This window comes from Camelus ferus, chromosome 21 (genome assembly GCF_009834535.1).
Source record: "Camelus ferus isolate YT-003-E chromosome 21, BCGSAC_Cfer_1.0, whole genome shotgun sequence".
In the NCBI taxonomy this organism is placed as follows: Eukaryota; Metazoa; Chordata; class Mammalia; order Artiodactyla; family Camelidae; genus Camelus; species Camelus ferus.
Genome location: NC_045716.1, coordinates 24,655,374 through 24,673,372, shown reverse-complemented (window position 1 = coordinate 24,673,372; position 17,999 = coordinate 24,655,374). Strand labels below are relative to the sequence as shown.

Below are 17,999 nucleotides of genomic sequence, written 5' to 3'. Positions count from 1 at the left end.
AGGAGCCTGCCCAGCACTGGAGGATTTCCATTAGGGCTTTCTGACCTGGTCAGCAGCTTGGTGATCAGCAAATGAGGGAAAGAAACAAGGAGAGAAAAACAACAGACCCTTTCTCTTGCCTTCGCCTGCCGCTGGAAGGGACGGAGCACTTGTGCCTCTCTGGTGAGAATAGGGAAGAGCAAGTGCCCTTGCTGAGGGGAGGAGCAGGGCTGGACAGCAGCAGCTTGTTGGAGCTGGGCTTTCTCCCTGGGTATGGCAGTGCTTTGCTCTGGATCCATAGAGGCAGGGCCAAAGAACATGGTATTTGCATATTTACTCATTTAAAGTGAAAAAAAAAATCCTGCTCCTTTCCAAGTCCTTACTATATCATGTTTTAAAATCTAGAAATGAAGCTGTTTGGGCTGTACCCTGGTAGTGCAGAAGGTGTGGAAGAAGCCCCAGGCTCTGGGAAGAGTGCAGCGGGGAGAAAACTAGCTGCAAGCCGGAGACCCAGCACCCCTGTGCTCTGGTCCCTGTTCCCACCACAGGCCCCAGCTCTCATCTGTCATGTCCTCTCCATTCCTAGAGTGGGGAGCAGGAAAAGCTGATGGTAGGAAATAGAAGGATGCATTAAAAACGAGGGAACATTTGATGATGAGAGTACATTTATGTGCAATACTCTGCATAACTCTGGGGCTGGAAGGTGGCAGTTAAAGGAGGTTGGAACCCAACCCTACATTCTGAAAGGCCCTCCAATCTCTACTTACAGGGCTGCCGCAGGATGAAAACTTTAAGCAACTCTGAAAGCTGAAATGGGCAGTCGGAACAATTAAGGAGGCAGAGAGCAAAGAACCCGGGTTACAACAGTCTAGGAAAAGAATGAGGAGACATTTGCCGTTGCTATAAAAAAACAGGATACAGAGTTGTGAAAGAAGCCAGGAGTTGGCAAGAGACTAGGTGTTAAGAAAAAAAGAGAGGTCAGAGATTATTCTAAAGTTTTATAACACAGAAAATCACAAAATTGGTGGCAATGGGTCAGTTTGGTTAAGGGGAGCATTCGAGGAAGGAGGTTGAAGGGCTGTTCTTGCCCAGTGTAATTTAAGATGTCAACCTGATGGCTGGGGTAACATATGGACAGATGCTACATTTAGCCTGACTCGAGAGGGCGTGTTCAGATGCCACAAAGATAGGTTAGGTGACACCTGTACATTTGTGTGTCAGATAAGTGATCTCAGAAAATTCTCCTTCCCTCGGTTTTTCGGAGCTTCTGAACTACATTTCCCAGGATGCCCTACACCACGCCCCACTTCGCGCCTCCGGAATGGCGTCCCGTGAGTCCCAGGGCGCAGAGCTCGGCCTCCGCCGCTGGGGGAGGGGCGACGTCGGACTCCCGGGGCGCCCGATTACGCACTTCCTCCAGGGGTCAGGGCCGCATCGCGGTGTAGCGGGTTCGAGTCCCGCCTCCTGACTCTCGCCTCAAGCCCCTGAGTGCGGGGCGGGGCGCATTCTCCGGGTAACCTCTCCGCGAAGAGGGGCGGTGGCACGCTTTGGGCTTCACCATGGAGGACTACCTGCAGGGTTGTCGAGCTGCTCTGCAGGTAACGGACCCCTGTCTGTGATCGTAAGGAATGGAGCCTGGGGTTCAGGAAGGACGAAGATGTGGGATCCGGGGGAGCCCGAGGGTGTGTGTGGAGGGAACGTGGAATTGTGGGTTGGGGGCTCGGGATCTGATCAAGCTTAGGGCCTAAGAAGTGAGGAGCGAGAACCTACCCCTTGAGAGTGGGAGTGCTGCTCGGTCACCCCGTTTGGGGGCCCCTGCCTTTGGGGTCCGCCCGAGAGCGGGGAGGAGGATGCATGGGTCTGGGTCCTGCCCCTGAGCCGCTGCTGGCTGTCGCGGGTCGGTTCCGTCAAAAGGACCGGGCTGTGCTGCCGCGAGGTGTATTTGTCCCTTTCTCCCCGCCCCTCTCTCAGTTCTCCGCTCGCGAGGCGGCCTTGGCCCACTGGCCTCCAGGTGAACCCCTGGGGGACGAGGGAACCGGTGCCCGCGGCTTTGCTGCCTCTGAACGGCGGTTGCTGTCCGGCGGGCCTAACTCATTGTACATTAGGGGTGGTGGTGGTGTTTTACTTTAAATCTGTTCTTAAGGTAAACATACACAATACAACAGGCATGTCTGTTGACCCATAACCTGCATTCCTTTGCCTTCAGTTTTCTTCTTAGGCCTTAACACACACAAATTGCATAAAAATCCGTGGCCTGGACAGGATAAGCACAAAGTGTGTTTGGAATCAAAACTATAAACATGACTCCTGAATGCCTTGTGGCTTATTTTTGGTACTCTCTGAGCCGGTTGGAATCGCCCAGCCATGTTGACTGGTCGTGTAGCATTAGGCTGCTGTCCCCAGTTAGCAGCAAAAAGCTGGCTAGAGAAAGGCTCCAGGAGATCATCTGGCCCCCCTACTTCGAGTTATATTGTCCTTGGAGAAATCTAGACAGATGGTTGACTATTCTTCCTTTTTGAGTATCTTAAACTCTACAGATTCCCCTGGGTGATAGATTCTGGTCTTTAACAAATCCTAAAATTTACCTAATTCCTCCTGCAGACTCAGCTGCTGTCATAAATGAATATCCTCACCTGAAAAATAGGGGTGAAGTTCAATTTTAACATCAATTACACAAAAATTTTTCCTTGTGAAATTCAAATTTTGGGAAAGTTGTTTTAATGCATAAAGTTATCTGGGGCCAATTCGTTTTGGCTACCTCTGACTTCTATCACAGAGAACTCATTGGAGGACTGATACAGCCTTTGTGGCACCATTCCCAGTGCTAGGCGGTTGGATTTTTTCCCCCAATAACCCAAATGACCAGTCTCTTTTTCACCATTTGGTAAAGAGTCCTTGAACCTGAAACCTCACCAGATAACACTTCATGGCATGCATCTGTTCTGCAGCATCCACCCTCCAGAAATACCCCCAGGTTAAGAGTGTATCTTCCTCAGGAGTATGAAGCTGAAAAACACTGGATTTTTTTCAGTATTACTGGTATCGTGGTGACCTTTCTCTGCCGGCATTCATCCCCCAAGGAACAAAATCTAGACCTTCCTTTTTCCAAACTTGTAGAGTTGTGAAGGCGAAGTCCTGTCTTGGAGCTCTTATCATCACCACACAGCCTATCCAGTGCCAGGAGAAACGAGAAAATTAGACACTGGGAATGTCAGCCGGTGAACATGGGCAGCAACAATTTAGATTGCTTTTAATTATAGAAGTAGTAAATGTACATAGTGAGAAAATTTTAATACAAAAAGGATATGAAATTAGAAAAAAAGATCATTTTGTTCTCTCTCTCCAGTTCCCCAGTGGCCACACTGTTGTTTCTTGTGTAAAGAAAGACGTGATTTAGACAGAGACACTGTTAAGTTTGAGTGTTTCTGTTGAATTACAGTATGACTTTTAGGAAATTGTCAACTTTTACACAAGATAGAAACAGCTGATAACCCAGCCAACTCTCCTGTTGGTACCATATTTTCAGCATTTGATACCAGATAAATTTTCTCCAGTCTTGGCCACAATAATAGTAGGTTGTTCCACTGAAAAGAAATCCTGTTTAACTAAATGTCCTAATCATGGTGAGTCATCTTGCACTTTTGGTGAGGAAAAAAAAAAAAATCTTTGCTTCAGGGTGGGGCTGCATTCAAGTTTAGGTGTTCATCCAGAAGCCTTTGGATAATCTGTGTTTTCTGCACTTGTCAGCCTGAGGCCAGAATCAGGAGTGCTGATTCTCCTTAGAAATTTGCAGTCCTGGTGATAGTGTCAGTCAGTCCCATTTTCCCTGCTGGGAGGGCTTCTCTATCTCTGGCTCCTTGTCTTTTTTTTTTTCCTCCCATTAACTATTGTGTAGAGTAGGCATCAGGCCATATTCAGCCTGAGAAGGGAAGTGGTTGGCTTTGCCAGCGCTAAAACCCATCCCCTCTCCCCCGCTGTTGAGGCCACAGAGAACATTAGGACATAGTCATTTCAACTAGTGGTTTTCATTTTTTTTTTTTTTTTTTTTAAGAAAAGAAAACTTTATATCTGCTTGTGGCTCTCAGATTGTATTTCTTCCATTGGCAACTCAGGTTTCCTTGTGCTCTAAGTATAGCTATATTTGCCCTGAACTCTTCGTCTGATGGTCAGAAAACAGAGGCCGTTTGGCTTGTGCTTTCAGCTGGTGGAGGATGGGCTGGGGGTTAAGAGTTACACGTATTTTCCCTCAACGTGGAGGGGAATGGTGCCTTGTAGGTTAGGCGTCCATACGACCGGCTTGCCCAGGACAAGCTGAGTTTACTGAGGTATAATCATTCATTGCATCCCTTCTCATTCTCAGAAGTGTACTAGTTTGAACAACAAAGCTTACAGGCACCTAAGTGGTAAGCAATGTTAAGGATTTGTAGTACATGCCCAGGAAAAGATGGCAAGCTCCTTAAGGTGGTAGTTGAGTTCCACATGAGAACCCCAGGAGCTGGAGCTGGACAGGAAGAGGTCGCTTTGGCCTGGGTGGTCAGGGAAGACTTCAGACAGAGGGGGCTTTAGATAAGGCTTGACTGGACAAGGAGGGCCAGAAAAAGGAGAAGATGGGAAGGAGCTCATCTCTGTTACTACAGGGCAGGCTTTCATATGCTGTCTTACTCAATCCTCATAACAGCTTGCTGAAATTGGTTACGGTAGTATCCTCATTTTTATATGAGAAAAATGAGGCTTAGGCCAACGTCCCACAACAAGTAAGAAACGGAGCTGGGAGTCAACCCCAGTCTGTGATCATTTCTGCTGCTTTCAGACAGAGAAGAACAAATAGTGCAGAGGACAGAGCTGGGAACGTGCACATCGTGTCATGCGGGTGGTGAATGGATCAGTCAGGCTCGGTGCTGGTGGGTGCGACAGGGGAAGGGAATGCCGCCACCTCCCTCAGGTGCTCCCGTTCCAAGATTTGCTAAAAATCCCAGCGTATTCCTTTTGTACCAGTTCCTTTTGGTTGCCGTCTGACCTGGGCTGAGCACAAGGGGTTAGTTGTTCACCTTCCTCTGGAATCATTTCCTTTCCCTTTAGAGCCATGAAGTTGTATTTGGTCCCTCCTTTGTGCTTAGCCTCCTCTCGGTGCTGGGGATCTGACTGATCCTTATTTGGCTGCCACTCGGAATGAAGCAGCACTGATGTGAGTTTTGGAAAGGTTCTCCGAGGGCCTCTTTGTGCCCAGAGATAGGCCTCTTCCCCTTACTCTGCCTTTTCTCTGTTCCTCTTGCCTTTATTCTCCAGAGTCAGGGCAATACGGCCTCTCGTGTTTGTATAGTTCCCTGTCTAGAGAACATGGTGCCCTCCCTTACTGCTTCAGTGAGCCAGCTATCTCTGCAGCCACTTATCTCAAGTGCTTTGTTGTCACTTTGGTCCACAGCCATCTGGGCAGTTGTTGGTATCCAGGAAACAGAGGGGCCTTCTCTGGTATCAGGAGGAGGAATTGCAAGTCAGAAAAATTACTCTAAGACTCGGGTCTTGGGTACAGAATTCTCACGTTGTGTTGGGAAAGAGTTTAATATCGAAAAGAATCCTCCCTCTCCCAGGCTGCTCAGGGCGACCGGCTCTTGGCGGCCACCCTCTCGAAACAGGCTTTGAGAAATGAGCACAGGGGAGAGCCTAAGGGCAGGCCTTCCCCAGAGGTCCTTTGCCCCAGACCTCGACAGATAGCCTCTGCCGCTTGCCCTTCTCTCTAGCGGTGGGAGTGGGAGATGGGGAAGAGGGTGGTTTAAAAACAAAAACATATCTAGTTACTAGATGGCACAATTAATTCCACCAAAAGTCTTCCTAAGTTGTCCCTTTCTGGCTGTGGCTTCTTGGGGGGGTGAGGGGCTGGGGTGACACCAGTACAGAGAGGTGATTCTAGGCTCCCCTCAATCGTCTTCTCCCCTGAAGTTACCTTACTTGTTAAACTATTCCTTGTTACGTTTTGTTCCTCTAAACACCTTTTGCACTTTTCTAAACTATTCCATCTAGCAAATCGTCCCTGATTGAAGAAGCCAGATTGGATTTTCACCTTTCTGTAACCCAGTAGTTCTCAGCTAGGGGTGAGCTTGCCTCCTGGAGAATACTTGGCAAGTCTGGAGACATTTTTGATTGTCGTGACTTGGGGTGCTCCCAGCAACTAGTGGGTAGAGTCAGAGGATGCTGCCAAACATCCTACAGTGCACAGGGCAGCCCCACAGCAAAGAACTATCCAGGCCAAGATGCCAGCAGGGCTGAAATTGAGAAACCATGTGTCTCATTGGTCTCTCTTATCCCCTCCTCTCTCAGAAGTAGGCCGAGGAGGCTCTGCCCCTCTAGCCGGCAGCGGAGGCAAAGAAGGAGGCTGAGACAGGAATTCAAGAGTAAATTGGGTAGAGAGAATCCTTGTGCTCTAAGCTGAGCCGTGGACTTTGTGGTCTTATTCCACCTGGCCAAATGCAAACAGTTGGAATGAAATAATAATTCTTAACATGCCTACCTCTTCGGAATGTTTTGAGGGTTAAATGATTCGCTCATGCACATAAAAACATTAGAACAGTGCCTGGCACACTCAATACATGTTTAAAACAAAACCCTTGTCTCTGCTATTGTGGGCACCTGTAGGTCTAAATGTATTTTATTTAAAATTCTGATAGGATGCAAGGGAACAAGGTTAATAATAGCACATATGCCTCCCTCCTCAGAGTTCCCATCAGCAGCTGGACTTCTCAAAGCTTTAAAAATAAAACTTCCAGCAGTAGCAGCAACTGTTCCTGCTTTTATCTGAACCTGCTGGGGAAGGTGTCAGTTTCTTGGGTTGTGAGTGTATATTGGTTATATCTGGTTATCACTGAAGCGCCTCTGGGTAGGGAGAGTTTTCATGGACTAGATTTCTGGATGATGGACTAGACCTTGTTTTTAACCTTTCTTTTCTTTTCTAAGCTGAAGTATAATTGATTTACAATGTTGTGTTTCTGCTGTACAGCATAGTGATTCAGTTACATATATTCTTTTTCATTATAGGTTATTGCAAGTTATTGAATATAGTTCCCTGTGCTGTACATAGGACCTTGTGTTTATCTATTCTGTGTATAGTAGTTTGTATCTGCTAATCCTAAATTCCCAGTTTATCCCTCCCCCACCCCCAGCCTTTATCTTCAGAGTCTCTTCACCTGTTCTCGTGATCTAGAAGTGCAAGGATTCTTTTCCCTGTTTTGAAAATAGAGAAAAAACAAACCAGGGTTGATATGGTTTGAATACATCGGCTACCCCAAAGGCTCTACCTTTGACTTCTCCTAGAGCGCCCAAAGAAGCACAAGGAATCAGAGAATTATTTACTTCTCTGTTCGTCGCTAAGTTAACATTCAAGGAGATAGTGTAGGAGAGAGGAAGGAGCACTTTCCCACTAACTAGGCATGTGTGGAATGCTTAAAGCTAAAACATATGCTCTCTCAGTTAATATCTTCATGAAACAAGGACCCATAAGACTATCTGACCTACCCCCTCTGTGAAGATCGGAGAGGGTGTGCGTGCAGCCCTACTTAAATATAAGGAAAATGGAAATGAATAGAGATGCTTTCATTAATTTCCCATTCTCCTGTATCTTGAGGTGTCCCGACCGATACATGTTGTGCTGGGAAATGAAGCCTGTGACTTGGACTCCATGGTGTCAGCTCTCGCCCTGGCTTTTTACCTGGCAAAGGTGAGTACCTAGGAAGAGTCCCTTAGAATGAAAAGATTTGCATTTAAGACCCAGCTCTGCTACTTAACAGCATTTAGCCTTGAGTAAGTTAAATCCCTTGACTGTGCTGAGACTCATGTCACCATCTGTAAAATCTAAAATGCTAAGGTTTTGCAGTGTTGCTGTGAGGATCAAATGAGCAGGTGTATTTTGAAGAATTTGTAAACCATAAGCAATATTCAAATAGTTAATTACTGAGTTCCTTATGGGTATCAGTGATCTAGGGTATATTCCTCAGGGCCGTGTCAGCTCTTGAGGACCAGTAGTCCCTTCTCTGCAGCATCTAGAACTGGGTCTTTTCCAAGTGTTATCTTGTTGACCTTCATGTTATTGCTAAGAAGGAGAGAGGGCAAGAGTCGTCCTTTTATTTTGATAAGACTGGGCGATTGCAGCTTTGAGAAGGGCAGTAACTTATCCAAGGTCATGTCTCCCTTGGTCCCAATAGTCTTGTTACTTTTCCTGTCCTGTGACATAATATTGCCATACCTGCTTTTCACTTTTCTATCCAGACAACTGAGACTGAGGAGGTCTTTGTGCCAGTTTTAAATATAAAACGCTCTGAGCTACCTCTGCGAGGCGACAATGTCTTCTTCCTTCAGAAGATTCACATTCCAGAGTCCCTTTTGATTTTCCGGGATGAGATTGACCTGCATGCATTGCATCAGGCTGGGCAGCTCACCCTCATCCTTGTTGACCATCATGTCTTACCCAAGTAAGTAGAAGGAAGCTAAGCTGATATTTGTCATGTGCCATGGGCTGTGATGAGTAACATATAAAGAGAAGAAAGAATGTTTGCTGTCACAGGTCTCACAGGCTAATTGTAGTCGCTGGGTGATAGCAGGTATAGAAAGTCAGCAAGAAATATTGTCGGTCCTCTAGTTACACAAGTAATAAAAAGAAACAGAAACACAGAGAGTTCAAACTAAAGGCTAACTCAGAAATAACTTAAATCTACCTTTGGTATCATTATTTTAAGGTTTCGTGGCAGATTTATTGTAATAGAAACCTTTGAATAGTGGTTGCAACTGTATTTGTAGCTTTTAAAAAGTTAGCAAAATTATTTGCTACATAAACCAGTATTTCATTAGTACCTGTTTAACAAATGCACGCCTATAATAATTCCATCCCTAATTTAGGACTGGAAAAAACTGCCAACAAAGCAATGTGAATACGAGATCTTCCTAAATCTGCCTGGCTCCTGCTAATACTAATGTGTATATTTTTCCCTTGAGCACACTGGTTATATTAGGACAGCCAAAGGGCACTAATCCATCTATTCACTCAGTCATTAATAAACTTCTGTTTAGAGGATGAAGGTAATATGAGTCTCTGTTTTCAGGAAGCTGTCAGTCAGGAAGAGGGAACTAGGCAAACAGGTCATTGTAATGGGCGTTAGAGGTAAGCGTTAACTGTCACTCTAGGGACAGCAGGTGCATGAAAGATGAAGTAGTTAAATATACTAGAGGGGAGGAAAAATCGTGCCCTACACTGGGATGTGACACAACATTGAAAAATGACTATAACTCAATAAAAAAAAATGTTTAAAAAAATATATATACTAGAGGGGAGTAGGGGGTATCAGGAAAGGTTTCCTAACAGAGTTGATGCTGATCTCAGTCCCGAAAGAAGACTAGGTATTTGCTTGGTGGATGGGGAGGTGAGGTAATTAGGAAAAGCATCCAGGCAGAGCTGATAATATAAGCAAATGCAGGCAGGCCTGAAATAGCATGGTGAGTTGGGGGAACTGGGATTTGATTTGCATGACCGGAGCCCAAAATATGAGGAAGAAGGAGGGCATAGAGAAAGATAAGACTGGAGAGGTAGTCGGGGGCTACATCATGGAGATCTTGTAGGCCCTTCCAAGGAGATTAGACTTCATTTTAGGGCAGTGGGGAACTAATGTTAATTCCATTTATTCCAGGTCCTAGCAGAATCAAATTTGCATTTTTCAAATGGTCATTCAGGTAGCGTTTGAAGGACAGCTTAGGAGAGCCCTGGAAACAGGTATTTGGTTAAATATCTATTGGAATAACTCAGATGAGAGAGAGTTCAGAGAGAGAGGGCTTAGAATAAGGCAGTAGCGGAAGGTTGGAAAGGAGGGAATGAATGGGAATTGAAATAGAAGCCACAGGATCTGGCGACCTGCATGGAATTTGGATATTAAGTGAATTGAGGGAACAGGAAAGATTTAGATGCTGGGTGTCCAGGGTGTCAATTGAAGAGTCAACCCTAAAGGATATTAGATTATGTGGGTGAGATATTGGTAGCAGATGCTTCATCAGATTCACTTATACACTCTTTAAAGATGACTTCAGTTGTAATATTTAAGAAAGAGTTGAGAGGAGCGAGGCAGAAGTAGAAGTGAGCAAGGGTCTGTTTGCCTAAGATGTCTGTATTTGCTTCACGAGCGAGGTAGAGATTGATTGAAGCAGCCGGAGTGCCCCTACCTATCTTTCTTTCTTTCCCCCCACACCTCCTTCTCCACACAGAAGTGATGCGGCCCTGGAGGAGGCAGTGGCAGAGGTGCTAGACCATCGGCCCATTGATCAGAAACACTGCCCTCCCTGCCATGTTTCAGTTGAACTGGTGGGGTCCTGCGCTACCCTGGTGACGGAGAGAATCCTGCAGGGGGCACCAGAGATCTTGGACAGGCAAACTGCAGCCCTTCTGCATGGTGAGGGCGGCTTGGGGGTTGGGGACCTGACTAGTTCCTCTATTCCCATCCCAGAGAAGGGAGAGTGGAGAAGTCTAGACTCTTCCAGCCTGACCATACCCTCTCAAAGCCATTTAGTCCATAACAAAGGATGGCATTCTTTCAGGGCAGTTAGGCATCAAAAGGCTGTAGGATGCTTTGTCGATTAAAGGCCTGCAGGATACTTTGTCAGAGAAAGCAGAAAGGAAGCCCAGAACAGCAGGCCTAGAAGATGCCTATTAAGAAGCAGGAAATGGTGGGGGAGGGTGTAGCTCAAGTGGTAGAGCGCATGCTTAGCACGAGGTCCTGGGTTCAATCCCCAGCACCTCCTCCAAAAATAAATACATTAAGCCTAAGTACCTCCCCCCACCTCCTCCCACCAAAAAGCAGCAGCAGCAGCAGCAGCAGCAGGAAATGAATTCTAATACCGTTTCTGCCCAGGAGGTAGTTACGTGACCTTGAGCAAATCTCTTAACCTTTCTTGTTCTGATTTTCTCCATTTGTTAAAGAAAAGGAGAGAGAGAGAGAGAATTGGCCTCGAACTCGCTATCTCTTCCAGCTAGAATTTGGCCTACAGAAGAGAGGTCATCTCCCTCTGACTAGGTTCCAAAATCTCTAAGGATTGAGGAGCTCACACTTCCTTTCTGCCTTTTCCCCATTTCCCTGCCTGCATTTTAGTTTGGATTTGGGATATCTTACTCAGGACGTCATCCCAGTTTCTTGTTTTGTTTTCAGTGAGTTGCCATACAGTCTCCTCTGTATTAGGTTAGAGGGTTATGTGTGTCCTAGTGGTCAGGAATGGAGGGCCACAGGATTTGAGTTCTGCCATCTTCCTTTTCTACAGGAACAATCATCCTGGACTGTGTCAACATGGACCTTAAAGTTGGAAAGGCAACCCTAAAGGACATTGAATATGTGGAGAAACTGGAGGCCCTCTTCCCAGATCTGCCCAGGAGAAATGACATCTTTGATTCTCTGCAAAAGGCAAAGTTTGATGTATCAGGTATGGAGTGTTAAACTGGTGGGCAGGAGCCTTGTTCATTACACACTTCAGTACCATCAAAACAATTGCAGAGCACGCATGATGATTTAAATTGTAAACCAGAAGAAACTAAGCAATGTGTGAGCCCGAGCGTGCACTAATCAGCCACTCACTACATTTTTCCACCCTGGCTGTTGGGAGGATGAGAAGGAATATATTGCGTCTCAGAGGTTTCCAGTCTAATTAGAGAATGTAGAGACATAAAATATGCTGAGGGAATACTGGTGAGCCTTGGTGTCTGTGGGGGACTCGTTCCAGGAGCCCCCACAGATACCAAAATCCTCGGACACTCAAGTCCCTCACGTAAAATGACGTGGTATGAAGAATACAGTCGGCTCTCCTTATCTAGGGATGTGAAACCCATGGCCTCAGAGGGTCAACCGAACTGCATTAGTAGAGTGAGGTCTAGATAATTGGTTAAGGAAGCAGAAGAAACATTTAGGGTGAATATACAAAAGACAAAGGAAGAGAACAAAAGAACTTCCATAATTTTTTACCCAGCTACCGCCTGTTGACATTAAAAAAAAAAAAAAAAAAAAAGAAGGGTCCCACATGTACTTTTAGAAAGGTGAAACAACACAGAAAGGAGAAAAATCAGGTGTGAAAGCCTCTCTTCTTCCATTTACCCTTCTCCCCAAAGGCCCTTGCTCTAAAGGTAACTATATCATGATCCAGTAATTTAAGTAAATTTCTACTATATAATTACCTCCTGAGTTGTCAGCTCTGTTCATTGCCCCAAAGAGAGGCTGTGTTTTTCCTCTTCCTTGACCTATCTCGGTGTCTGCACCTTCCTGGTCTGTCTTAGGACCCTGGGTTCTTTGGGTTCTCTTGTGTGACCCCTAGTCTCACATCTACTTTCTAGGACTGACCACAGAGCAGATGCTGAGAAAAGACCAGAAGACCATCTCTAGACAAGGCACCAAGGTGGCCATTAGTGCAATATATATGGATTTGGAGGTAAGAGCAAGATGTAGGTGTGGGTAGAGAGAAAAAACCTTCAGTTTTGTATGTAACCTTGCCCCTCACTCTTGGCTCACCTCCAGAATACATCTTGTACCTGTCTGCTTTTCTCCATCCCTACTGCAACTCCCACAGTCCATCATCTCTCACTTCACTGTAATAACCCCCTGCCTCCACTTTTGACTCCTACAAATCATTCTCACAGCAGCCAGAGTGATCTCCCTCAGATCATATCGGCGCCTTCCCCTTACTGCATTTTCATTGCATTTCTGATGAAATCTGAAGGCCTACTGTGGTTTGCAGGGCCTTCCTTGATCAGGCGTTCGTCTTTCTGTCTGACCTAACCTCATTCCAGCCTCATGCCTGTAATCACAATACTGCAGCCATCCTGGTTTCCTTTCTGTTCTTCAGAACCATTAAGCTCACTCCGAACTCAGGGCCTTTGCACTTGCTTTTTCTTTTGCAGAGCTGGCTCCTTCTTATCATTCAGGACTTAGCTCAGGTGTCTCCTCTTTTAAGAGCTTCTTCCTGACCACCCTAACTAAAGTAATATCCTCTGTGCCCAAAAGTTTCTAAAAATTATCTTACTTTGTTTTCTTCTTTGCACTTAACACTGAAATAATCATGTTTCACGGTTTCCTTGTTTACTGTCTATAACACTTTGCTAGTTTATCAGCTCCACCAGAGCAAGCACCCTGTTTCTGCTGTATCTCCAGCACCTTTGACAGTGCCTGGCACAGAGTGGATACTCAGTAAATTTTGTCGAATGGGTGAATGACTATAATTTTCATAAAGTATTTTAATACCTGGTTCCATGTCATATTGGTTTAAATCATTCAACAATCTGATCTGAACACATGCTGTCATAGACTGCACAGATTTCTACTAAATAATAATGTAAAGAATACTAAATAATTAAATAAAACAGAATAGCATGACCTCTTCCCTTGCAACTCATAATCTAGTTTGGGAGCCAAACACAGGAGCACAAAATGTTTGCCAAGTATCATAATCTCAGTACAAATCGGCTTGTTAGAAATGCCAAGGATAAAGAAAAGCCCTGATCTTAAGCAGCTGGTGCTATTATTCATTGGAGGAAATACTGCATAAAATTTTGGAGAAGAATATAAATTGACAAAGAATGAAGAACCAAGGATGCAGTGGTCACGTGTCTGCACTTCCTTGTACGCGCCCCTCCTTCTCTTTTAGAATAAAAATACCCACGAGGCAAAGACCTTGCTTGTTTGATTGCAAGAGCAGGAGAGTTTTGCACATGCCAAGCACATAACATACATTATTATTTTTTAATTCTTAAAACAATCATGTTTGGTACATGTTTTACCCTTATTTTACAGATGAGGAAACTTAAGTCTAGGGATCCTCGATCATATAGCTAATAGGTAATTGAACTGATTTTCAAACCGGTTCTTTCTGAACCCAAAGCCTGTATTTTCCCCATTCTGTATATTGCTTTCCAGCCATAAATAGCACAGAGTAAATACTAGATACCTTTTGTATGGAGTACAGGTCCCAGGTTAACATGCAAAGACACCCTTCATAAGCATTTTCTGTTGCTGGTGATAGGGGGGGTCCAGCTGCAGCCCTCATCCCTGTCCATTTCTTCTCTTCCAGGTCTTTCTGCAGAGGTCTGGCCTCATCGCAGACCTCCATGCCCTCTGCCAGGCTCACAGCTATGACGCCCTGGTCGCCATGACTATCTTTTTCAACACTCACAATGAGCCAGTGCGGCAGTTGGCTGTTTTCTGTCCCCACGCAGCACTTCGAATGACAGTGAGTCTCTGTCCCTTTTCCAGCCTGAGGGCCCTGCAGAGCTCTGCCTGTACTCACTGCCCTGTGCTGAAAAGGATCTCTCCGTGGTTCTTGTATTTACGTAGGGATTCCTTGATCTATTTCCAGAGTCTCTCCTCTCTGCTTTTTTCCATTCAATATATATATGAGTATCCTTACTCATACTGTTGTTGAGAAAGGGAGAGTCCAAAAAGAATTAGAGACATAGTTCCTACTTAGAATGAATCAAAATTGGGTTAAAAAGACATGTTTTAAATCTAGAGTTAAAATTTGATTCTTGGTTTAACCGTTAATTCCTTACCCTGAAAACTCCTTTTTACCTTATTGCCTTGAAAATTAGAAATACAAGAGAAACCTTTTCTACTGCTTAACCATGCAAGGATTAAATAATCTGTATTTGCAAAGTAGAGAAGTAATCCAGCAGCGGGTTTGTTTTTTTCCCCCCTCATCTTCCATTTGGCCACCTTTCCCACCTCCTTCCCTTTTTTTTCCTCTGTTGGTTACTGATAAGATCAGGGAAGAATTTAAAAGTGGACTTAAGGCAGTCCAGGGATCCTTTGGGTTTCCTAGCAGAGAAGACTGCTGAAGACTGGTCTGAATATAGCCAGATAATCTTTCGTGTCCATAAAAGGTATGTCCATCCTTTCCCACCTCTCTTTGCCTTTATCTTCTCCTTCGGGAACCAAATGTAATTTCATTCAGTGGAAGGTAGTTTGAACTGCAGTTTTTAAAGGCAGATAGATATGCTTTTCTGTCCCAGATTTGCCACTTACTTGCTCTTTGACCAAAGGCAAGTCAGTTGACTTCTGAGTCTGTAAATGGCATAATACTACCTACTAATTAGCCTGATATGACCATTAAACATCATATCATGTGTAAAGTACATTGCTGGGCACAAAGTAGGCTCTCAGTAACCAGGGGCTGTTACTAATCATGTCATGAAGGAAAGGGCGCTTTGGCTGTAAGAAGTGCCTCTACCCACCTTCCCAAATTTCCCCGCCACAGTCCCTCTGAAACTCTAGACGTCTGATGCCTCTGCTGTTGCCCAGGCTGCCTCCGTGCTGGGAAACGGGCATCCTCTTCTCACAGCCTGCCCTGCCGCTTCCTTCCTTCCTCCAGTGTTGGGAATAGTATAATATAGTAATTGAGAACACCGGCTCTGGTGACAGACCTGGGTTCAAGTATCAGCTTTGCTCCATTCAGACTTGACCTTTGGCAAGTTACCTTATCTAGCTGAGCGTCAGTTTCCCTACCTGTAAATGAGGGTAATAGTAATACCAACTTGTAAGGCAGTTGTAAGGAGCAAATGAGCTAATATTTGTAAATGGCCAGACCTGGCACAATGCCTGGCATACCTGCCACCCTGACTTGATCTATTCATTCCTTCTGTCTCTGTCCTTCCCCTGACCTCAGTATAGATGCTCGTTCCATCTCAGCTAAGGGCAGAGTTCAAGTTTTTGAGCACAGGAATACACTTGGAAGCAACACTAGGTTAGGAGCTAGGGGTTCCAGGTTCTGGTTCAGAGTCTCCCATCATCTACATTATCTTGTTCAAGACACTTAATCTCTCTGGACTTTGGTTTAATTATTAATAAAATACATGATCTCAAAAGTTTCTTCTGTTTCTAAAATACTACGTATATTAGCAGATGTATAAAACAACTCTGGATGACTTAATTGAAAAAACAACTTTGGAGGGGGAGGGTCTCCTCTATAAGAGAAGCGTCTAACTTAGAAGCCTCAGCTCTTTGCTTCACCATCTTACGCACCATCTCCCTGTCTTGTCTCCGCTTTAGATCTGTGGAGTCCTGGAACGCTCCCACTCTCCGTCCCTGAAGCTGACTCCGGCCCCGAGCATCCACCCTAACCTCCAAGCCTATCTTCAAGGCAACACCCAGGTCTCTCGAAAGAAACTTCTGCCTCTGCTCCAGGAAGCCTTGTCAGCATATTTTGACTCCATGAAGATCCCTTCGGGACAGCCTGAGACAGTGGGTGTGTCCAGGGAACAGGCGGACAAGGAATTGGACAGGGCAGGTAACTCCCTGATTTCTGGATTGAGTCAAGATGACGAGGAGCCTCCGCTGCCCCCCACGCCCATGAACAGCTTGGTGGATGAGTGCCCTCTGGATCAGGGGCTGCCTAAATTCTCAGCCGAGGTCATCTTTGAGAAGTGTAGTCAGATCTCGCTATCAGAATCTACCACTGCCTCCCTGTCCAAGAAATGACTGTTGGGAGGGGAGGGGAAAGTGAGAGAGGTTGCTTGAACCACCCTGAATGCATGTTTTGAGATGTTTCAGCAGTTCTGTCTTTATTGTTCCAGGACCTGGTGTACTGTTCTCAAACCTAGGAGGAGAAAGAAGTGAAAGAAAGCTGAGCTGGCTTTCTACCTTTTCCCCACAATCTCTACCGAGCAGACAAATTTTATTATTTAACTTAACTCTTTAAATCTACACTGGCTCACCTCTATTTCATTTACCAGGGTCGTAATATAGGAACATACACAGTTCCAGAAAAGTAGCACAAAAAGAATGCGTACCCCAAAAGTGCCCGCAGGCAGGCTCTTTAACAGAACCAGTATTTTCCATTGGGACCAAACGTTCATTTTCTCCATGTATTCATTTATTCTCTTATTAACTCAAGTATTTACTGAATACAGTACCCACTTTAGGTTTTGGAAATTCCTTTTCCAGTTTTCAGCCTTTTGCAGATTTCCAGCTCCACTTTCTGCCCCCAGTTAGGTGATGGTGTCTGATTCCCAGATGGCTAAATTTCTATTCTGAGTTTATTGTAACTTTTTCGGAATTGCTTGGGAGCAGACTGGAGACCTTTATCTTCCGTTCTGGTCGTGTGGCGTGGCTCTCAGTTTCTCTGGATCCCTCTGACCCAGAGCCACAGGGACCCTGAAGAGACCTAGAAAGACCCCTGGCTCTTGAGAGTCCAGGAGACACCCGGGAAAGCCTTAAGACCTCATAGGCACTCTTCCCAAAAGACAGCAGAACTACAGTGAGCACCCCGGCTCTGTCCCCTGCCTTAGCGGGTCTGTCGGTTTCGTATCCATTTAATTCTCTTTTTGCTAACAGTACAAGGGAACGTGGAGTTTCATACTGACTGCTGTAAACTGTGTGTCTTGCCAAGACACTCACTCCTCTAGGTCTCATTCCCCCATCTATAAAACTGAGGGTCTGGATTAGATGTTCCCTGATTTCTGTGATCTGCCTCTTGCCACTGTCCTTTCTCGCCTCTGCTTCTGTTTTTATTTTTGTTTTCCCTGGGAATGCTCAGGGTCACTGGATTGTCTGTTTATGTGTGATTGTACCAAGGTACTCAGCCTCATGTAGCATGTACAGGGGTATGATTCATACCATAGTGACCAGCAAAGGGCTCCCTCCCACTGACCTGTTCTGCATGTGTAGAGTCTCCCTTTCTTCTTCAGACCAACCTGTTGCCCCTTTCCTCCCCCTTAGCTCTATTCCCTGTAAGTTGTTGACAGTTTTGATGAACAGTGGGGTATGTGATGGTTTTGGCATGATGTCTTCATATGAGGGGAACAGTCTGGCTTCACTTTGAGGGGATGATGTTTGTAGTCATTGGAAGGTAAAATAGTGGTGTGATTACTGAACCAAAGGAATTTATGTTTTGTAACTTGGGTACTTTATTTTGCATTTTGTTAAAATATTAAATACTTTTTTCCTGTTTGGAGTCTTATTGTCTCTTTTTACAACTAGGGTCAGGCCTTTCCCCTTGATAATTACTTTAACCTTCTCAAGATT

At 45.2% G+C, this 17,999-nt stretch overlaps 1 protein-coding gene across 3 annotated transcripts; it reads left to right on the top strand.

Moving 5' to 3' along the window:
* Positions 1-28: 28 nt before the first annotated feature.
* PRUNE1 (prune exopolyphosphatase 1) lies at positions 29-17,928 on the top strand. 3 transcript variants are annotated; one of them, XM_032464326.1, is made up of 8 exons: positions 29-162; positions 7,595-7,687; positions 8,236-8,438; positions 10,216-10,400; positions 11,263-11,421; positions 12,323-12,417; positions 14,053-14,211; positions 16,026-17,928. In XM_032464326.1, exons 2-8 carry the CDS (start codon positions 7,649-7,651, stop codon positions 16,452-16,454), a joined length of 1,269 nt encoding a protein of 422 aa, XP_032320217.1. In that variant the 5' UTR covers positions 29-162; positions 7,595-7,648; the 3' UTR covers positions 16,455-17,928. The 3 variants fall into 3 exon arrangements, with proteins under 3 accessions (XP_032320217.1, XP_006186691.1, XP_014416280.1); XM_006186629.3 differs by lacking the exon at positions 29-162 and adding an exon at positions 1,381-1,577; XM_014560794.2 differs by lacking the exons at positions 29-162; positions 7,595-7,687; positions 10,216-10,400; positions 11,263-11,421 and having other exon boundaries at positions 8,363-8,438.
* Positions 17,929-17,999: the final 71 nt, after the last annotated feature.